Source organism: Oncorhynchus nerka, linkage group LG22 (assembly GCF_034236695.1).
Source record: "Oncorhynchus nerka isolate Pitt River linkage group LG22, Oner_Uvic_2.0, whole genome shotgun sequence".
Lineage (NCBI taxonomy): Eukaryota > Metazoa > Chordata > Actinopteri > Salmoniformes > Salmonidae > Oncorhynchus > Oncorhynchus nerka.
Window position 1 is genome coordinate 57,320,170 of NC_088417.1, and position 21,471 is coordinate 57,341,640.

The 21,471-nt window shown below is 42.6% G+C and overlaps 1 protein-coding gene across 3 annotated transcripts in view; it reads left to right on the plus strand.

Moving 5' to 3' along the window:
- The first annotated feature begins 1,862 nt into the window (after window positions 1-1,862).
- Window positions 1,863-21,471, plus strand: part of LOC115105406 (glutamate receptor 1-like) — an 89,433-nt gene continuing 69,824 nt past the window's right edge. For 2 of the 3 annotated variants that reach the window (XM_029627411.2, XM_029627412.2), the window contains exons 1-2: window positions 1,863-2,229; window positions 2,434-2,568. In XM_029627411.2, the coding sequence (XP_029483271.1) occupies window positions 2,145-2,229; window positions 2,434-2,568 (220 nt within the window). In that variant the 5' untranslated portion in view covers window positions 1,863-2,144. Of the gene's footprint in view, window positions 2,230-2,433; window positions 2,569-21,471 lie in introns of those variants that run through there. The other variant, XM_065007275.1, reaches the window with a different exon arrangement.

Genomic DNA, 21,471 nt, shown 5'->3' on the forward strand with positions numbered 1-21,471 from the left:
CACAAATCCAGTGTGAATGAGGGAGAGACTTCACTTGGACTAGACTATTTTATTTAACCGTTGAAGCAAGTAATGTCTTTGTCTTTGTATTTGCCATTCCTTTCAAACATTCCATATAGCCTGTGCTGATTGCCACGCACACCCCAATTGCTAATCAGTGGTGGGAAAGGTACCCAATTGTTATGCTTGAGTAAAAGTAAAGATACCCGAATAGAAAATGACTTGAGTAAAAGTGAGTCACCCAATAAAATACTACTTTAGTAAAAGTTTTGGTTTTTAAATATACTTCATTATCAAAAAATAAATGTAATTGTTCAAATATATGTAAGTATCAAAAGTAAAAGCAAAAGTTTAAATCATCTAAAATTCCCTATATTATCATTTTATTGTTTATATTTTTCCAACACTTACAAACGAAGCATGTGTGTTTAGTGAGTCTGCCAGATCAGAGGCAGTAGGGATGACCAGGGATGTTCTCTTGACAAGCGTATAATTGATAATTTTCCTGTCCTGCTAAGCATTCAAAATGTAAGGAATACTTTTGGATGTCAAGGAAAATGTATGGAGTAAAGAGTACATTATTTTCTTTAGGAATCTAGTGAAGTAAAACAAAAACAAAAATCTAAATAGTTAAGTACAGATACCCCAGAAAACTACTAAAGTAATACTATAAAATATTTTTTACTTAAGTACTTTACACCACTGCGGATAATTGTCTTGTCAATTGTTACTGTGTTCTCCTTGGTTGTTCAGACTGACACAGGTGCACATGCTTTTACCTAGTAAAGGAACATGCATTTTTAACCTGTTTCAGACGTGTTTGGAGAGTTGTCCTGCCAAGGGGATGTTTTACTACCTATGGTTTTACTTTTGCTCTGCAGTTTTAAGTAATGTTGAACCTCTTTGTATCGCTGTATTGTCCGGTGTCGCTTAGTTGGTATAGTATGCTACTTGCAACGTCAGCGGTATGGGTTTGATTTAGTTGGTAGAGCATAGTGCTTTCAATGCCAGGGTTGTGGGTTCGATTCCCACTGGAGGAAAGTATGAACATATATGCACTCATTACTGTAAATTGCTCGGGATAAGAGCGTCTAAATTATTAAAAATATATATTGTTTTAAGCCTTTCAAGTGTTCGAATAAACAGGATCAATTGTTTCTTCCGTTTGCAAAAACCTACAGTATGGCGCCAAATCTGCCGATCTAAACAGAAAAATAAATATTATGCTGTCCAAAAAGAGCAAACACTCTAAAAATGTATTCTCTGTCAGTGTCTCTCCCACGATCCAAAGTCATAAGCCTCCAGACAAGAGAACAATCGTGGGTTCAAACAAGCCTGTAATGAGGTTATTATCAGGGCAATCACGCAGCATTCTACGGCGCCCATTATTTTCCGATATCCTTGAATAGTGCGCGCAGAGTTGATCTCGGTTGCCAGTGAAGACAATCCGACGTCTTGTTTTCTTAGAATTTAAACACTTTGTCCTATATGCTATTATGTGACAGAGCAGGTGATTGGGCTATACATTTTATAGCCTGCAATAACCTAATAAAGTGTCAATATTTTTTACTATACTTGTGTACATAAATATAATTATTAACTAATCAATTTAGGCTACACTTTATTACCAAAAATAGACAGGTAAAGAGCTGCATGCACAATCATTATTCCATAAACGTCTTGGCAACTCCGCTACTTTAACAGCTACAAAAGTGGTACAGTCTGGGCAAGGGATTTGGGCATTCCCAGTGCTGTGCCAATTCATTTACGCGTCATTTTCCGTGTGTGAATACTGTGCTAGAATGATAAAACCATCGTTCCCTCCCATTTCATACTGATATAATAATTGAAACTCCGCAGACTATATCTAATGTAGGTAGGGCTCTCAGTCGGTTCGTTTATTGGCATGGTTATTCTTCTTAGGTCTGCGTGCACAGCAGAGTCAGCGAAAGAGAGTACCACCATAGGGAGAGAGCGGTTCTGAAGCTGCTATGAGACCAGGCTGCAATACAGTTCTGCAAATTCAGTTCGTCTATTACAACTATGGATGCATTGTGAGTCAGTGAACTGACAGAGCCTTGTGAGAAACAGAAGCAGACCTTTTGGAATTTGTTTCTTTGTTCGTCGCCAATGCAAAAGGAAATATGCAGCGAAGCTTTACCTTGGTCTTTGTCAGTTTTTGTGTTGGGTTTTGCTATGGGTCAAGTTTCCCAAGTAATATCAATATAGGTGAGTATTATCAACACGGAATGCTTACTATATCACTACTGCATCCTGTTAGTTTGATATCTAAATGCTGCGTATTTCCAAAGTTGCATGACAGTCTCCATACGTCAAATTTTGTAATACATTCAAATATTCGTTGTATGATGACAGTTGATGTGAACCTATTTTCAACATTGTCTTCAATGATTGTCTTTGTCTTGCTAACAGGGGGATTGTTCCCAAAGGGCTCCCATGAAAATGAGGTTTTTCATTTTGCACTCTCCCATCACCAGGATATTCCCAGACTGGTACCACAGGTGGACATGGTCGACACCGCAAGTAGCTTTGCTATGACATATGCATGTAAGTTTAGCCTTTATCCATCGAATGAAGAGTACATGTAATTGCAGTGTTCCCATTTTGATGACAGTGTTCAAGGTGTTCAAATGCTATCTGGATTGCATTAACATCTGTTGCTTTAATAAATGTCAAAGATCATGTCATTCACCCCTTCTACATTCTGACATTTTGATTTTGGAGGTAGGAAATGATCCTACCTAGGCACATATACCTCCATAAATCTGCAGTTTTCTGATAGATTAAAACAGTTTAATGCACCATTATGTTGGCATCATGCAACTACTTTTTTGTCTTTCATTTTGTCTAAGGAAGCTGCCCAACAGTTGGAGAATAATGGGCATTAAGGGCGCCAGAAACTACTAAGAGATGTTCTTTTATTAATCATTTCAGTCATGAAAGGTGTCATCCAACTGGGGGAGTTGAGCTGTATCAGGGGGAAATGATGTGCAAAAGCACTATCAGGGAACCATCATTTACAAACACATGAGAAGCAAATGATCTGAAAAATGACACAACCTACTCAATTGAGTAGCCTATAATAAAAACATTTCAGGCTGTCTTCCTAAGTTTCCTCAAAGCTTCCAAGAATGTTAACCTCAGCCCTGTCTACATAAAAGGCATTCGACTACTAGACAGTGGCTTTTGTGTCCAGGGCTACTTGTTATAAGAGATCAGTGATTCAGTATTGTTCCTATCAATGCCTCCTGATTCTAGACATTAGTGTGAGCTGTTCAGGACATCAGGATTTGCTTTCGGAAAGGAGAAGCTGTGTTTTTATCAGTTGATTGAAATGGTCAATGTCTATCTAGATTATGTACTGTACATGTTAATAAACTGCGCTATATAGGTTACGTGTATGTATTGTACATTTTAATAGACTGGACTATCTTGAGTCTGTACTTTACATTTAAATAGACTGGACTATCTAGATTCTGTATTGTGCGTTTTAAAAAGACGTAGACTATGTAGGTTATGCACTGTAAATGACCTATTTCTTCGGATAGCACAATTGATCGTAGTCATGATCAACATCATACTGATACTAGGCTGTATAAGACAGGAGACAACCTATTGATGGATTTCACGGTCGCGCCACTCTATTGTGATGGACGTTCTCAGCCCGACTGACTCCCATTCTGACTGTGCTGCCCCAGGCATTCTCAATGGGGGCCAATGATGATTTTGTCTTAAGTACACTATAGTGTCTTGGGAATACAAGGATATTTTTAAAGAAAGCAAACCATTAGTAGGAAACCCTTTTGTCATCATTTATGATACTGTCAGATTTACTTTAGACAGATGACTATGTGGCCATGATCTCGCAACCATCATCATAAAAAACATAATTTAATTGCTCAGGGTGAGCGAGACGAATGACAAGACATGGAGAGTCATAATAACAGTTACAATAATAACTGTATAGTAGAATAATAATAACATCCAATTATTCTATTAGAACCATTAACTAGGCTACCAATAACTCAGAGAAACCACTTGATGCCTACCATGGTGAAGGATTCATGCAGAATGCATTGAGGTTATTCAGGCTAATGTGACTGCATGCATCACAAACACGTTCACACACATCTACAGCCAGGGTCTCAGGAAGTGCAGACACAGCTGCCTGCTTTTCCGAGGCAGCACAGTATCACTCACCTTGTAGAGAGCTTGGACACACATGGTAAATGGAGTTAGTGGACTCTTGACAGTCTCTTGTGCCACACATGACCTAAGGTGTCCCACATAGCTACATATCTTAAAGGGATATTTCAGGATTTTGGCAATTCCCCAGAGTCGGATGAACTTGTGGATAAAAATGTTATGTCTCTGCGTGCAGTTTGAAGGAAGTTGCTAACAAACGTTAGCGCAATTGCTAACTAGCTTCACCACAATACCTGGGACTCTTATGTTAACTGCTAGCATGCTGTCATTGCGCTAACGCTAGTTAGCACTGGCACACAAAACTAGATCTACCTTCCTACTGGATGTAGAGTCATCAAAATGGTATCCATGGGTTCATCTGATTCTGGGGAAGTAGAATTTACCAATATCTAATTAGAAATGCGCATATTTGCAGCATGTTGTTTTTCTTCTTCTGGAAACATGAATGAAGTCGGCCTAAATATTTTGGTTATATTTTGTTAATACACTCCAGGACATGTCCAGAGAAGATTGTGGATAAATACTTTTCATCTTTTTATCTGTAAAATACTAAAGACATAAAATGTACGTAAGACATAACATTTATGGTGCATTTTTTTGGTGCATTTTTCCAAAGAATTTTTTTTTTCAACATATTTAACAATTCCCTCTGGGCAGGTCTGGATAATATAGCTAAGCATGACCACACAAAATGTGAAATGTGGTGAATGCAGATTCTTCTGAAGCTGAGAAAAATGAATTGCCGTGTGTGAAGAGTCTATCTTTTGGAAAATTGCAGTTAAAGACAAGTACACTGAAATAAGACTACCAAATGCCAAACACCGATTTAGATCAAATTTTGTAACATTCTGTATGAAATGGGCTTTTAAATTATGTGTAATTCAATGTAGAGAGCTTTGAAATTATTGATCTATGTACATTTTAAAGTGGTTAAAATAAGAAATGTGACATTTTTATGTTTCTTTTTTGAAAATACTAATATGAACGGACCAAAATACCAACAAATCTCAAAATTGATAGTTCGACCTATAAGGTATTCAAACATTTCTATAAGTACTAGATATTTACTCTCTGACCACCTAAAGCTAACCACCACAAGTGTATAGGTTGAAGCCATAATGTCATGCCCTGTATCCTGACATCAGGCCTATAGAGGGCAATGTCGGGGCATAGACAAAATAGTGGTGATGGTTACAGTGTATTCTAGTTCAGTAAAACCAAGTGATGTCTATTCAAAAGACTGGTTTTCCAGTGAAAAGGTTGAGAAAACCAATTTCAATGACTAGATATACTAGTTCACTAATCAATCGAGTCTAGAATTGTCATTGATTTTGGAGGCACAAACAGATAAAGATGGACAAAGTTGAATGGAATAGGATTTACCATTCATCCCAAACCGCTATCTGTATGATCTATCAGTGCTGGAGTATTTTTTTGTTGAATTATACATTGTACTAGAAGCTAATCCTCATTGAGTGAAGAAGTTTCCTAAGTAGTCCATGGGTCAGACTAGAAGTTTGCCCACTTTGGGGTGGCAAAGATCTGATGGTATTAAATTGTTCCCCACAAGCCCCTGATCAAATTGATATATGATAACCTCTCTAAAAATGTAGCTATCTGTTTTTCATATTTATATATGTCTTGTTGTGTGGGAGTCTATGCAATTGAATGTTCACAGGCAGATTTTTGATAAAGGATTGTTGAGACAAGTTGGAACGTTCACATGCTCATTGAAAATGAGTTTCTCAAAAAACAATGCCTGAACATTCTATTGGATCTATTGGATCTCATCTTAAGACCAGGTACCACAGGCTAAAATTACATTTTGAGATTTGGGTATTTGGTGTATTAAAATGAGTTTTTTCAAAAAGTCATATCATACTACCGTCATCAAATTGTGATGAATTGTAATTACTTTTAAAAGGCCATTTCATATCAAATGTTACAAACTGGAATATATGAAGCTAGCTAAGCCCCTGGAAATGTCAACATGTTTTCCAACTTGGTCAGTAAACATTACAAAATCATCATAAAACTCATAAAACATTTAGTTAACAATGGTATCTATCTTACTATTTGAAGACTTACATTGTACTTTTGCACATTACAAAGCTTTAACAACATGACAAATTAAGCGACAGAAACATGATGTTTTTTTTCCATTTTGTCTGCACAGCCACAGAAGGAAAGTGTGCGAGGTCTTTGAAATGTCACTTCCTGGTGACCTCTCGTTTCTACAAAAATCGTCCATAAAACTAATGAAACATTTAGTTAAAACCTGTTGGTACTAGGGGGCAGTATTTTCATTTTTGGGGAAAAAACGTTCCCGTTTTAAACGGGATATTTTGTCAGGACAAGATGCTAGAATATGCATATAATTGACAGAAAACACTCTAACGTTTCCAAAACTGTAAAGATATTGTCTGAGTATAACAGAACTGATGTTGCAGGCGAAAGCCTGAGAAAAATCCAATCCAGAAGTGCCCCAGGTTTTGAAAGCGCTACGTTCCAATGAGTCCCTATTCAGCTGTGAATGTGCCATCAACGAGCTTACACATTCTACGTATTCCCCAAGGTGTCTCCAGCATTGTGACATAGTTTTACGCATTTCTGTTGAAGAATAGCCGTAGGCATTGCGTAAATGGTCACATGGAGGCTCCGAGAGAGATTCTCGTGTAAAATACAGAGGTAGCCATTACTCCAATCGGTCCTACTGAAAAACGAATTGTCCCGACGTATATATTATCGAATAGATATTAGAAAAACACCTTGAGGGTTGATTATAAACAACGTTTGCCATGTTTCTGTCGATATTATGGAGCTAATTTGGAATATTTTTCGGCGTTGTGGTGACCGCAATTTCCGGGCGATTTCTCAGCCAAACCTGAAGAACAAACGGAGCTATTTCGCCTACAAAAATAATATTTTGGGAAAAAATGAACTTTGGCTATCTACCTGGGAGTTCCGTGAGTGAAAACATCCGAAGTTCATCAAAGGTAAATTATTTAATTTGATTGCTTTTCTGATTTTCGTGACAAGGTTGCCTGCTGCTAGCAAGGCATAATGCTATGCTAGTCTATGATAAACTTACACAAACGCTTGTCTAGCGTTGGCTGTAAAGCATATTTAGAAAATCTGAGATGACAGGGTGATTAACAAAAAGCTAAGCTGTGTTCCAATATATTTCACTTGTGATTTTCATGAATAGGAAGATTTATGTCCATTGCGTTATGCTAATTAGTGTCAGGCGATGATTACGCTCCCGGACCCGGGTTTGAGAGTCACAAGAAGTTGTTTTGGTTCACTATTCCATGACTGAAAGTGTACGTACCATGGCTTGCAAAAGTATTCACCCCTTAGCATTTTTCCTATTTTGTTGCCTTACAACCTGGAATTAAAATGTGTTTTTTTTGGGGGGGGGGGGAGGGGGGTTGTATCATTTCATTTACACAACATTCCTACCACTTTGAAGATGTAAAATATTGTTTATTGTGAAACAAACAAGAAATAAGACAAAAAAAAATGAAACATGACTATTCACCCGCCCAAAGTCAATACTTTGTAGAGCCACCTTTTGCAGCTGCAAGTCTCTTGGGGTATGTCTCTATAAGCTTGGCACTTCTAGCCACTGGGAGTTTTGCCCATTCTTCAAGGCAAAACTGCTTTAACTCCTTTAAGGTGGATGGGTTCCGCTTATGTACAGAAATCACAGATTCCTCAGATTCTCAATAAGATTGAGGTCTGGGCTTTGCCTAGGCCATTCCAAGACATGTAAATGTTTCCCCTTAAACCACCAGAGTGTTGCTTTAGCATTACACTTAAGGTCATTGTCCTGCTGAAAGGTGAAGCTCTGTCCCAGTCTGAAATCTCTGGAAGACTGAAACAGGTTTCCCTCAAGAATCTCCTTGTATTTAGCTCCATCCATCATTCCTTCAATTCTGACCAGTTTCCCAGTCCCTGCCGATGAAAAACATCCCCACAGCTTGATGCTGCCACCACCATGCTTCACTGTAGGGATGTTGTTCTTGGGGTGATACGAGGTGTTGGGGTGGCGCCAGACATAGCGTTTTCGCAATTTTAGTCTCGTCTGACCAGAGTACCTTCTTCCATGTGTTTGGGGAGTCTTCCACATGCCTTTTGGCGAACACCAAACATGTTTACTTATTTCTTTCTGGCCACTTTTCTGTAAAGCCCACCTCTGTGGAGTGTACGGCTTAAAGTGGTCCTATGGACTAGTAACCGAAAGGTCGCAAGTTCGAATCCCCGAGCTGACAAGGTACAAATCTGTCGTTCTGCCCCTGAACAGGCAGTTAACCCACTGTTCCTAAGCCGTCATTGAAAATAAGAATTTGTTCTTAACTGACTTTCCTAGTAAAATAAAAAATAAATAAAATAAATATTCAAATCTCCACTGTGGAGCTTTGCAGCTTCTTCAGGGATATGTTTGGTCTCTTTGTTGCCTCTCTGATTAATGCCCTCCTTGCCTGGTCCGTGAGATTTGGTGGGCGGCCCTCTCTTGGCAGGTTTGTTGTGGTGCGATATTCTTTCCATTTTTTAATAATGGATTTAATGGTGCTCCGTGGGATGTTCAAAGTTTCTGATATTTTTTTAAAACCCAACCCTGATCTGTACTTCTCCACAACCTTGGCCTGACCTGTTTGGAGAGCCCCTTGGTCTACATAGTGCCACTTGCTTGGTGGTGCTCCTTGGTTAGTGGTGTTGCAGACTCTGGGGCCTTTCAGAACAGGTGTATATATACTGAGATCATGTGACAGATCATGTGACACTTAGATTGCACACAGGTGGACTTTATTTAACGAATTATGTGACTGCCGAAGGTAATTGGTTGCACCAGATCTTACTTAGGAGCTTAATAGCAAAGGGGGTGAATACATATGCACGCACCACTTTTTTTTAGAGTTTTTTGAAACAAGTAATTTTTAAAATTTCACTTCACCAATTTGGACTATTTATGTATGTCCATTACATGAAATCCAAGTAAAATTATGTTTACATTACAGGTTTTAATGCAACAAAATATGAAAAACACCAAGGGGGTGAATACTTTTGCAAGGCACAGGGTGGCTACTTTGAAGAATCTCACATATAAAATATATTTTGATTTGTTTAACACTTTTTCTGGTTACTACATGATTCCATATGTGTTATTTAAAAGTGTTGATGTCTTCACTATTATTCTATAGTATAGAAAATAGTAAAAATAAAGAAAAACCATTAAATGAGTAGGTGTGTCCAAACTTTTGACTGGTACTGTACATGGTTTAGTGCTACCACTATGTTGAAGCCAATAGTTTTGGCTATAGGGAAAACTGAGCTGTAACCTACAGTATGTGTGTGTGGTGGAAGTCGTGAACAGCACATTTACAGTACACACCCATTTCCCCTCATGATAGTGGTGAAAAGTCATAGCTGGAAAGACAATCATGTTAAAGGTCCATGTGTAATACAGAACTAATCCTGTGTGATTACTTTGATATAGCAAGAAATTGTAACCTAATTGACGTTGGTGTCTCCAAGGAGCTTGTGCCTGTTATGTGAATTGTTTAGCAGGCCCCTGCCTCAATGAACCCATTTAACCTTTTCATGCGCGAGTTCCAAACATCTCTAATGGTCGCCCCAGCGTGAGTTTTTTTTATGCACGTGATGTCAGAATGCACTCACTGTTCCAAAATGTGATTGTTATGCAACAAGACAGTTAACCCACACTGCCCTCAAACCAAGGTACGCTGCCTGCTAGTTATCTATAGGCTGTTTCAACTTGTCAATTTCAAATTATTTTCTAACAGATTAGATTTTCTTACAACAGTTTGAATTGAGGTGTGTTCTGCCTCATTACTTCACCTGTGTAGCCCAATTCACTGTTGCGGACAATTTGTTTGAGGCGGATAAACTTCTCTCTTTGACAAGAGCCCAAGCGTTTCCCCAATTAAGTATGAAGTATGAAGACAGTGCGCATCTAGTCAGCACCCCCTGGCACATTGTCTGGCTGGTGGCCGCATTGCTGTCATTGTTTCCCTTACAAATAACATGTGCATTCCTATCAAAGTAAGTCCCTTATTTTCTGTATATCGTGTTGTCCTTTCTACAATTGCATACCATATGTATGTATGTATGGAGAATAATGTAGTGTTTTATTCAAAAATGTTCAAGTACTGGTGACAAATCATGCATTCCGATTCTTGCATAGATTGTAATAGACACGTGTGTAAAATACTTTGAAGGATGGACTGATTATGAGCTTATGCTAAGCTATTGTCCAGCTATGTGTGGTGCCATGTTTGTTGACATCATACAATGCATTCTGGTTGTCACTTTAGGGTCTGTCAGACCAAAGATGTTAGAAAAAAAACAAGGTGAAGGGATAGTTCACTTGACTAAAATATGGTGCTGTCAAGACAACTGGGAACTCGCAAAAATTGTGAGGTCAAATCATGACGTCAGTGATCTTCAGGTCGGAAAGCCAGAGCTCTAGAAAAAGACCCAAGTTCCGAAGTTGGAATTCCGGGTTGGAAGAACGGTTTCCAAGTCGGCGCTATTTCCTCCCCCAGAGTTCCCTGTTCTCTTGAATGCACTGAAGTCGGCAATTTCCGAGTTCCCAGTTGTTTTAAACACGCCATCAGATTGTAACTGGTAACTCAGGGTTGCCAGCTCAGACCCCCCTTTCCAGGGGTTTTAATTTTATTTAGTGTATAAACTTCCTGTGTTTGAAACCCCATTTATCGATAAATCCCCCAACATAGTAATATTTCCTGCATAATTTCCCCCCATGATACCCTTCTCCATTTCAACCCTTCTCCATTTCTACCCCCCATAGACTTGAAAACCCAACAAATCCCCCTAAAATGGTTTCATGCCCGGTTTTCGCACCACAGTTAGTATCAGGAATCAAGGTAAGACCCAAGTGCAGACTGTGTGAAGTAACAATGTTTATTGTAACCACTGGAGCAGGCAAGCGACAGGTCAAGGCAGGCAGGGGGTCAATAATCCAGAGCAGAGGCCAAGGTACAGGACAGCAGGCAGGCTCAGAGACAGGCAGTGGTCAGACAGCAGAGGTAAAAAAACAGGTATAAATGCACAGGGGATAATGGGCGACACCTGGAGGGGGGTGGAGACAAGCGAAACCAGGTACTGGAATCCCCTGCCCCGGGGTCAAACCTTGAGGAGGCATCTCACCATGTAAGCTGGTCAGGCATCGATGATACGAGGGAGAAGAGTGGGCCTGGAAACAGGAGACAAGGGGCAGTTAGACACGGTGAAGAGAACCGGGGCAAATTTCCAAGCCCCAAGAAGACATCCCAAGGCAGGGAGAGCTGACTTCAGGCAATGAGTGTGGCAGGACGGGCTCCGGCCCACGATGGCACCAGTAGCCCAGTCAATGGAGAGATTGTATTGCTGGAGCCAAGAGATTCCCAATACCACAGGATCCTGCGGAGACTCAACCAGCAGGAATTGGATCGTCTCACTGTGGTTCCCCAACACTTGTAGGTTGACAGGGGTCGTCTGGTGGGTGACCCGGCCTATAGAGCGCCCGTCTAGCTCTCTAACACCCAGGGGGATGGAGAGGGGTTGATTGGGGATGCCCAGCTTGGATGCCAGGGTAACATCCATGAGACTCATATTGGCCTCCCGAGTCGATGAGTACCTGAAGAGACTTGGACTGGTCGCCCCACAGCAGGTTGGCATGGAGAGGGCGATTAAAGGGAGAAGAACAATTCTCTTTTAAGACCCACCGGAGTACTCACACCAACAAATGAGCTGAAAGGACAGGTAGACACAAAATGACCAACAGTACCGCAATACAGACAGCTCTGGGTGCTCAGTCTGCATACGCAGTCTGCTGGAGGCAGCCTAGCCCTGCATCAGCTCGGGAAGAGGCAACTCGGCAGTCTTCGGAGGCTCTTGGATTTCCTCGGGTAACCTCGGATTCTCTTGGGGTCTTCTGTAGTTCATCAGATTTAAGGTGGGATCCTTGAGTAAGCGATTGGGACCGCAATCAGACCTCTTCTCCCTCCTACGTTCACATAACCGTCCATTGATTTGGATGGTTAAGGTGATGAGTGAGTCGAGACCCGTCAGTAGTTTCCGGGCTGCAAGCTCCTCCTTTACCCCCGCCAATAACCCGTGCAGGAACGTGACGAACAGCGCTTCCGGGTTCCAAGTACCCTCTGCTAACAGCGTGAGGAACTCCACCACAATGTGGCAGACTGAGGGAGTCCTGCCGAAGCAACCTCCGTGCAGCCTCTTTCCTGGACACCGGAGCCTCAAAAACCTCCAGACTGAGGCAGATTGTTGCTCCCACACAGCAGCGGCCCAGGCGAGTGCCATCCCGGACATCAGCGTAATAATGTACACCATCTTTGAGCGGTCCGAGGGGAACGAAGGCAGCTGCAGCTCGAAAACGAGAGAGCACTGGGAGAGAAAGGCTCAGCAGGTTCTAGAATCTCCGTCGTTGTGCTCCGGGAGAGATAAGTGGGGTTCCTGGGAAACTGGTGTCGTGACGTTGAATTAGTTAATGTTACGACTGTTGTTCATCGAATGATTAAAGTTTCTAATTGCGTGATTAACTGAATAAAGCAATTATTAACTCATTAACCTGGGGCACCATGGGAAAACTAGTTTTTATTGAGTTTCTATTTCCCAAATTAACTCAAAGAATATCAGAATATCGATTTTACCACAGTCGCTAATTAACCAATATCGTTCTGAACGTCGTATAGCCTGTGAATCTGCACGGACCCGGGTTTCACCAATGAGTTCGTACCACACCAATCTTAGTTGAATATTTATTTACTAAAAAGCTAAAATGATGATAAAAGATACACATAGACAAAACACATTATAGGCTATTGATTAGAACTTAATATAACGGGCCAACACACTATGGCGCGTGTTACCCACAATGGGGATTTCAAAAGAGAGAGAAAAAAGAAAGTACACAAGAGAAATATACATTTGGGTGAATTTGTCAGCTATGCTATTCTAACCCTAGCCTTGCCCCAAACTGCCGCTCTTATGGGTCCAAATTTAATGATGTAATTACGTGGGGATGATCTCCGAGGATTCTCTGCGTGGACCGTCCAGGCTGCTCGATGACGCACTACTCCTCTCTGACCGTCCTCCCGATGTCAGTGTCCTTTTGGCTTAGGAGTCTGTTCCCTCACCCTTTGCTCTGGAAGGGGTCTTCTGAGGACAGACAGCTCTGTAGCTCAGAGCTCACAGCATAGGAATGAAACCCTTTAGATACCACGATTCGATGGGAGATGGAGGCTAGGTGGTTCGACTTGAATTCACCCGCTTAGACACAGCTACTCATCCGTAGCTTGGGTAGAAAATAATATCTTTGTCTTCAAACTTGCGTTGCGTTCTGGGTTTGTTGACTTTTTAGACCTTGCTGCAGCTAGGGTCACGTAGTGTTCCCTAAAATTCTATACTCACAGGTTTTATACGCTTGGGTCAGAAGTGGGCGTAACCGCCTTTAGGGCAATTCTCTGGGCGTACCAAGTTAATGAGGCATGGTCTAGATTTTATTAAAATGCAATTTTAGACAACTAACTTAACATTTCATCTTCCCCAAAACATTCTCTTTGATTTGGATATTTTCCATACAACGTACAATGTATTTTTTATTTTATTTATTTTATTTCACCTTTATTTAACCAGGTAGGCTAGTTGAGAACAAGTTCTCATTTTCAACTGCGACCTGGAAAAGATAAAGCATAGCAGTGTGAACAGACAACACAGAGTTACACATGGAGTAAACAATTAACAAGTCAATAACACAGCAGAAAAAAAGAGAGTCTATATACATTGTGTGCAAAAGGCATGAGGAGGTATGCGAATAATTACAATTTAGCAGATTAACACAGGAGTGATAAATGATCAGATGGTCATGTACAGGTAGAGATATTGGTGTGCAAAAGAGCAGAAAAGTAAATAAATAAAAACAGTATGGGGATGAGGTAGGTAAAAATGGGTGGGCTATTTACCGATAGACTATGTACAGCTGCAGCGATCGGTTAGCTGCTCAGATAGCAGATGTTTGAAGTTGGTGAGGGAGATAAAAGTCTCCAACTTCAGCGATTTTTGTAATTCGTTCCAGTCACAGGCAGCAGAGAACTGGAACGAAAGGCGGCCAAATTAGGTGTTGGCTTTAGGGATGATCAGTGAGATACACCTGCTGGAGCGCGTGCTACGGGTGGGTGTTGCCATCGTGACCAGTGAACTGAGATAAGGCGGAGCTTTACCTAGCATGGACTTGTAGATGACCTGGAGCCAGTGGGTCTGGCGACGAATATGTAGCGAGGGCCAGCCGACTAGAGCATACAGGTCGCAGTGGTGGGTGGTATAAGGTGCTTTAGTAACAAAACAGATGGCACTGTGATAAACTGCATCCAGTTTGCTGAGTAGAGTGTTGGAAGCTATTTTGTAGATGACATCGCTGAAATCGAGGATCGGTAGGATAGTCAGTTTTACTAGGGTAAGTTTGGCGGCGTGAGTGAAGGAGGCTTTGTTGCGGAATAGAAAGCTGACTCTAGATTTGATTTTCGATTGGAGATGTTTGATATGAGTCTGGAAGGAGAGTTTACAGTCTAGCCAGACACCTAGGTACTTATAGATGTCCACATATTCAAGGTCGGAACCATCCAGTGTGGTGAGCTAGTCAGGCGTGCGGGTGCAGGCAGCGAGCGGTTGAAAAGCATGCATTTGGTTTTACTAGCGTTTAAAAGCAGTTGGAGGCCACGGAAGGAGTGTTGTATGGCATTGAAGCTCGTTTGGAGGTTAGATAGCACAGTGTCCAAGGACGGGCCGGAAGTATATAGAATGGTGTCGTCTGCGTAGAGGTGGATCAGGGAATCGCCCGCAGCAAGAGCAACATCATTGATATATACAGAGAAAAGAGTCGGCCCGAGAATTGAACCCTGTGGCACCCCCATAGAGACTGCCATAGGACCGGACAGCATGCCCTCCGATTTGACACACTGAACTCTGTCTGCAAAGTAATTGGTGAACCAGGCACGGCAGTCATCAGAAAAACCGAGGCTACTGAGTCTGCCGATAAGAATATGGTGATTGACAGAGTCGAAAGCCTTGGCAAGGTCGATGAAGACGGCTGCACAGTACTGTCTTTTATCGATGGCGGTTATGATATCGTTTAGTACCTTGAGCGTGGCTGAGGTGCACCCGTGACCGGCTCGGAAACCAGATTGCACAGCGGAGAAGGTACGGTGGGATTCGAGATGGTCAGTGACCTGTTTGTTGACTTGGCTTTCGAAGACCTTAGATAGGCAGGGCAGGATGGATATAGGTCTGTAACAGTTTGGGTCCAGGGTGTCTCCCCCTTTGAAGAGGGGGATGACTGCGGCAGCTTTCCAATCCTTGGGGATCTCAGACGATATGAAAGAGAGGTTGAACAGGCTGGTAATAGGGGTTGCGACAATGGCGGCGGATAGCTTCAGAAATAGAGGGTCCAGATTGTCAAGCCCAGCTGATTTGTACGGGTCCAGGTTTTGCAGCTCTTTCAGAACATCTGCTATCTGGATTTGGGTAAAGGAGAACCTGGTGAGGCTTGGGCGAGTAGCTGCGGGGGGGGAGCTGTTGGCCGAGGTTGGAGTAGCCAGGCGGAAGGCATGGCCAGCCGTTGAGAAATGCTTGTTGAAGTTTTCGATAATCATGGATTTATCGGTGGTGACCGTGTTACCTAGCCTCAGTGCAGTGGGCAGCTGGGAGGAGGTGCTCTTGTTCTCCATGGACTTCACAGTGTCCCAGAACTTTTTGGAGTTGGAGCTACAGGATGCAAATTTCTGCCTGAAGAAGCTGGCCTTAGCTTTCCTGACTGACTGCGTGTATTGGTTCCTGACTTCCCTGAACAGTTGCATATCGCGGGGACTATTCGATGCTATTGCAGTCCGCCACAGGATGTTTTTGTGCTGGTCGAGGGCAGTCAGGTGTGGAGTGAACCAAGGGCTATACCTGTTCTTAGGTCTGCATTTTTTGAACGGAGCATGCTTATCTAAAATGGTGAGGAAGTTACTTTTAAAGAATGACCAGGCATCCTCAACTGACGGGATGAGGTCAATGTCCTTCCAGGAAACCCGGGCCAGGTCGATTAGAAAGGCCTGCTAACAGAAGTGTTTTAAGGAGCGTTTGACAGTGATGAGGGGTGGTCGTTTGACTGCGGCTCCGTAGCGGATACAGGCAATGAGGCAGTGATCGCTGAGATCCTGGTTGAAGACAGCAGAGGTTTATTTGGAGGGCCAGTTGGTCAGGATGACGTCTATGAGGGTGCCCTTGTTTACAGATTTAGGGTTGTACCTGGTGGGTTCCTTGATGATTTGTGTGAGATTGAGGGCATCTAGCTTAGATTGTAGGACTGTCGGGGTGTTAAGCATATCCCAGTTTAGGTCACCTAACAGAACAAACTCTGACGCTAGATGGGGGGCGATCAATTCACAAATGGTGTCCAGGGCACAGCTGGGAGCTGAGGGGGGTCGGTAGCAGGCGGCAACAGTGAGAGACTTATTTCTGGAGAGAGTAATTTTTTTAATTAGTAGTTCGAACTGTTTGGGTATGGACCTGGAAAGTATGACATTACTTTGCAGGCTATCTCTGCAGTAGACTTTGCAGTAGATTTTTGTTGGCCTTCCTGAGCCAGGATTCAGACACGGCAATGACATCAGGGTTAGCAGAGTGTGATAAAGCAGTGAGTAAAACACACTTAGGGAGGAGGCTTCTGATGTTGACATGCATGAAACCAAGGCTTTTTTGATCACAGAAGTCAATAAATGAGGGTGCCTGGGGACATGCAGGGCCTGGGTTTACCTCCACATCACCCGCGGAACAGAGAAGGAGTAGTATGAGGGTGCGGCTAAAGGCTATCAAAACTGGTCGCCTAGAGCGTTGGGGACAGAGAATAAAAGGAGCAGATTTCTGGGCATGGTAGAATATATTCAGGGCATAATGCGCAGACAGGGGTATGGTGGGGTGCGGGTACAGCAGAGGTAAGCCCAGGCACTGGGTGATGATGAGAGAGGTTGTATCTCTGGACATGCTGGTTGTAATGGGTGAGGTCACCGCATGTGTGGGAGGTGGGACAAAGGAGGTATCAGGGGTATGAAGAGTGGAACTAGGGGCTCCATTGTAAACTAAAACAATGATAACTAACCTGAACAACAGTATTCAAGGCATATTGACATTTGAGAGAGACATACAGCGAGGTATACAGTAATCACAGGTGTTGAATTGGGAGAGCTAGCTAAAACAGTAGGTGAGACAACAACAGCTAATCAGCTATCACAACAACAGCAGGTAAAATGGCGTTGACTAGGCAGGGAGGGTCGGATTAACTACACACAGAGCCTGAGTGTGGCTGGGGCCGACAGATAAAACATAAACAAGCAGAATGGAGTACCGTGATTAATGGACAGTCCAGCATGCATCAGCTATGTAGCCAAGTGATCAGTGTCCAGGGGGCAGCGGTGTATGGGGCAGGGAAGCTAGACTGGCGAGTATTATCCAGGTAAAAAAAAACTGGCTGGCTGTGCAGAAGGTAAGAGCCGCTAGCAGTGGCTAACAATGACTAAATAGCTTGTAGCTAGTTAGCTGGTTAGCTTCTGGAGGTTCTTGAATGTGTTCTAAAAATAAAAATAATAGCGATTCCGTATCACATTGGGTGAGGCAGGTCACCGGAAGGTATAATCGAATTAAAAATCGAAAAGAGATTGAAACTAAATATGGGTCCAGTGAGTGGTTGGGCTGGCTGGGGACGCGGCGATTCAGACAGTTAGCAGGCCTGTGCTAACAAGCTAAGTTAGTAGGCCGGGGCTAAACAAGCTAGCAGTTATCGGACCGGGGCTAAACAAGCTAGCAGTTAGCAGGCCGAATTAGCAAGCAAGCAGATAGCAAGGGCTAGAAAGTTAGCCTTTAGGGGACGTCGCGATGGGGTGAGTCTGTTTATGCCTCTTCATGCAGTGACATCGATAGACCGGGTCATGGGTCCGGATATTGTAGCCCAGGAGTATGCTTCGGTGGTAGCACAGGAGCTCTGGCTGGGCTAGCTTCAAGCTAAGTGGATGGAAACGCTAGCCAGGAGTAATCATCCGGGGTTGCGGTTACTAAGTTAGCTAGTTGTGAAGATCCAGCTGAAAATGTTCCGTTTGCGGTGGGAATCCGTCGATAAAAATAATAGGTCTGTTATGCTCTGGTTAGAGTCGCGTTGTTCGAACTGGCGAGAGCTTTCCGAGCTAAAGGTTAGCTGATGACCGGTTAGCTGATGACCGCTAGCAATGGTTTGCTGACTGATAGCTGGTAGTTAGCTGGCTAGCTTCAGTTGAGGGGTTCCGGATCCGAAGTAAATATAAATACTTTAGAAAAAAAAGCAGATCCACGCTTCATTGGGTGAGGCGGGTTGTAGGAGAGTATTTAGATGTTGAGGTTTAGCAAAATGTTTTAAAAGATATGCGAAGAAAAATATGTAAAAAAACGATATATACAAGGGACACGACACGACAAGACGTCTGACTGCTACGCCATCTTGGATCAGAGATATAGAGGTATAAACATCAAACATCTACTAGGAAAACTCTTCACGTTACAATGTTTTCATAATAACATAATCTATTAACCTTTAATAACAAAACAAAAATGACATACATTTTCATATTCCATCTATCTTAATGACCACCATTGTGGCTGACGGAAACCATTGTTCCAAAGTCCCTTTATTTCATGTTTAATGTTCTGAGGCTGGTTCTCCATAGTAACAGGACAAAGGAATTTGTCTGTGGCCTGAGATTTACCAGGGGCGTGAGGGGTCATAAAACCCCCCACATCTTCAGACCCCTAGATCTCTCCTCCTCTGTTGGGGTTGAGAGATAATCTGTAGGGTTGTGGTCTCCTGTAACCTGACCTGGTCAGGACAGTCATTACACTGGGGTGACGGCACAGCTACCAGCTGGGTTACTGAGGGGCTGGAAGGTTACCGTTGTGTTAGGCTGCCTAGTAGGCAACCCACGGAATTGCTCCCGCAATGCGTCCAAAGCTTCACGGCCTGGAACCCTTCAGACCGTGATGCATCTCCTCGGATCTACCAATGAGGGCTCCTTGGTAGGAGATGGCATTGCAGAGATGGTCCAAGTCTGCTGGATCAGTCATGGCTAGTTTGTACTATCAGGAATCAAGGTAAGACCCAAGTGCAGACTGTGCAGTAACAACGTTTATTGTAACCACCGGGGCAGGCAAACTATAGGTCAAGGCAGGCAGGGGTCAATAATCCAGAGCAGAGGCCAAGGTATAGGAAAGCAGGCAGGTTCAGGTCAGGCAGAGGTCGGTAATCCAGAGGCGGAGCAAAAGTACATGACTGCAGGCAGGCTCAGAGACAGGCAGTGGTAATGGCGGGCGGGTACAAAGTCAGCACAGGCAAAGGTTAAAGAAAAAAAACCCAGAGGACTCAAAAGAAGAGAGACTTGGGACAACCAGGAGCTGAGACAAACCGCTGGTAGACTTGAACAATCAAGATGCAACAGAAACACAGGTATAAATAAACAGGGGATAATGGGGGAGATGGGCGACACCTGGAGGGGGGTGGAGACAAGCACAAGGACAGGTGAAACAGATCAGGGCATGACAGTTAGACTAAGCAGTAGGCTTGTATTTGGGGTGATGATCTGTGAGGTGATAACATTTTATTTGCTTTGTGATTTGTTAAAAATGGTTAACTACTTGTCAGGTCATGTGCTCCGGTTCTTGTCACAAGTACGTCGAAGATTTGTAATATGCTGGAAAGGGGCCAAACTCAGTTCATATTTTTCAGGCAATGGGCGCAGCCATATTGACTTTGACTTAGTTTATTTGCCTCTTATAGTGAATGGCATTCTGGGATTAGGGCATTTTCTTGTCAAATATAAACAAACATGGCTGCCATCATAAAGAATGTAGCTGCTGTTAGCTTAGCTGACACATATCTCTTTTCTAAACAATATTACATTTCTCCCTTGTGGTCACCAGAGATGTGATACGTTGTAAACAAGTCTAGCTGTCAGGTCGCTAAATTATGTTTCATTTTTTTTTGTCAGCGCAACCTGTTATTTAGACTTGTTTATGGAATACGTTTGGCTGTGGATGTGTTCCATGTGATGTTTGGATGATGAAGTTTGCATTTAGCCTTTACATTGAAAGATCAAACTGAGGACTAAAGTTGTGAAGACCTTTATTTCTCATCAGTAGAAAACATTGTTTAGATGCTTTTCAGACAAGAATGCTGTTTACGCATGTTTGTTGCGTCATGTGTTCTGTTGCTACTGTTCCAATCACGTATTTGCGATGGTACGCCGCAGGGACCACTCAACAATGATCACAAATATCTGATCGTATGCGTCAAAGGGTTAATCTATTATTCATTACATCATAACTAAACAGATTATTTTCTGCAGTTAAGAATTGTGAATATGTGGCTATTAACTCTGGGGTAATGCAGAAGGGGAAATAATTTTAAGTAGGAGGGGATTGAAAGTATTTAGCAGCTGTAGGACAAATGCTCTCCTGTGGTTAGGCTCTGTAATGCTTAGATTACAATATCAAGGGGAGTAGCAGGTATCCAGATGATAGCCATACTCCGTAACCTGTGGCAAGACATTGCTTGTTTGTAGAAAATGACAATGTGATCTGATACAAATGGGGCGCAGGAGCAGCATGCTTGATCAGGAGCCTGTGGGGTTGTGCCGCGGAGGAGGGCAGTGGCCATTAGGCATGGCATGGCCCTCAGTGTGGGCAGTTGGACAGAAGAGTATGTGGGAATCAAAGGCGAAGTGTCTCACCCCCCCCCCCCCTTAAAAGACCTAGATGCACTATTGTAAAGTGGCTGTTCCACTGGATGTTATAAGGTGAAAGCACCAATTTGTAAGTCGCTCTGGATAAGAGCGTCTGCTAAATGACTTAAATGTGAATGTTAAATGTTGTTGTCCTCTCCAGTGCGCATGGGCAATTTCATGGCAACGGAATTACGCTGAGACTCGGATTTTCACTTTAAAATGTATACCAAACAAAAAAACTTTGATTCAAAACGTTAACAAACCATGCACTTTATGCACAAGGACTACTTTGAACTATTTCCACAGACAATTTTACAAAAACACATTTACATTAAGAACTGTCCAGATACAAACTGAGGGAGATTTGACCATAATTCTGTTACCAAACTTTAGTTGTGCACATTTTTTCCAGTAAATG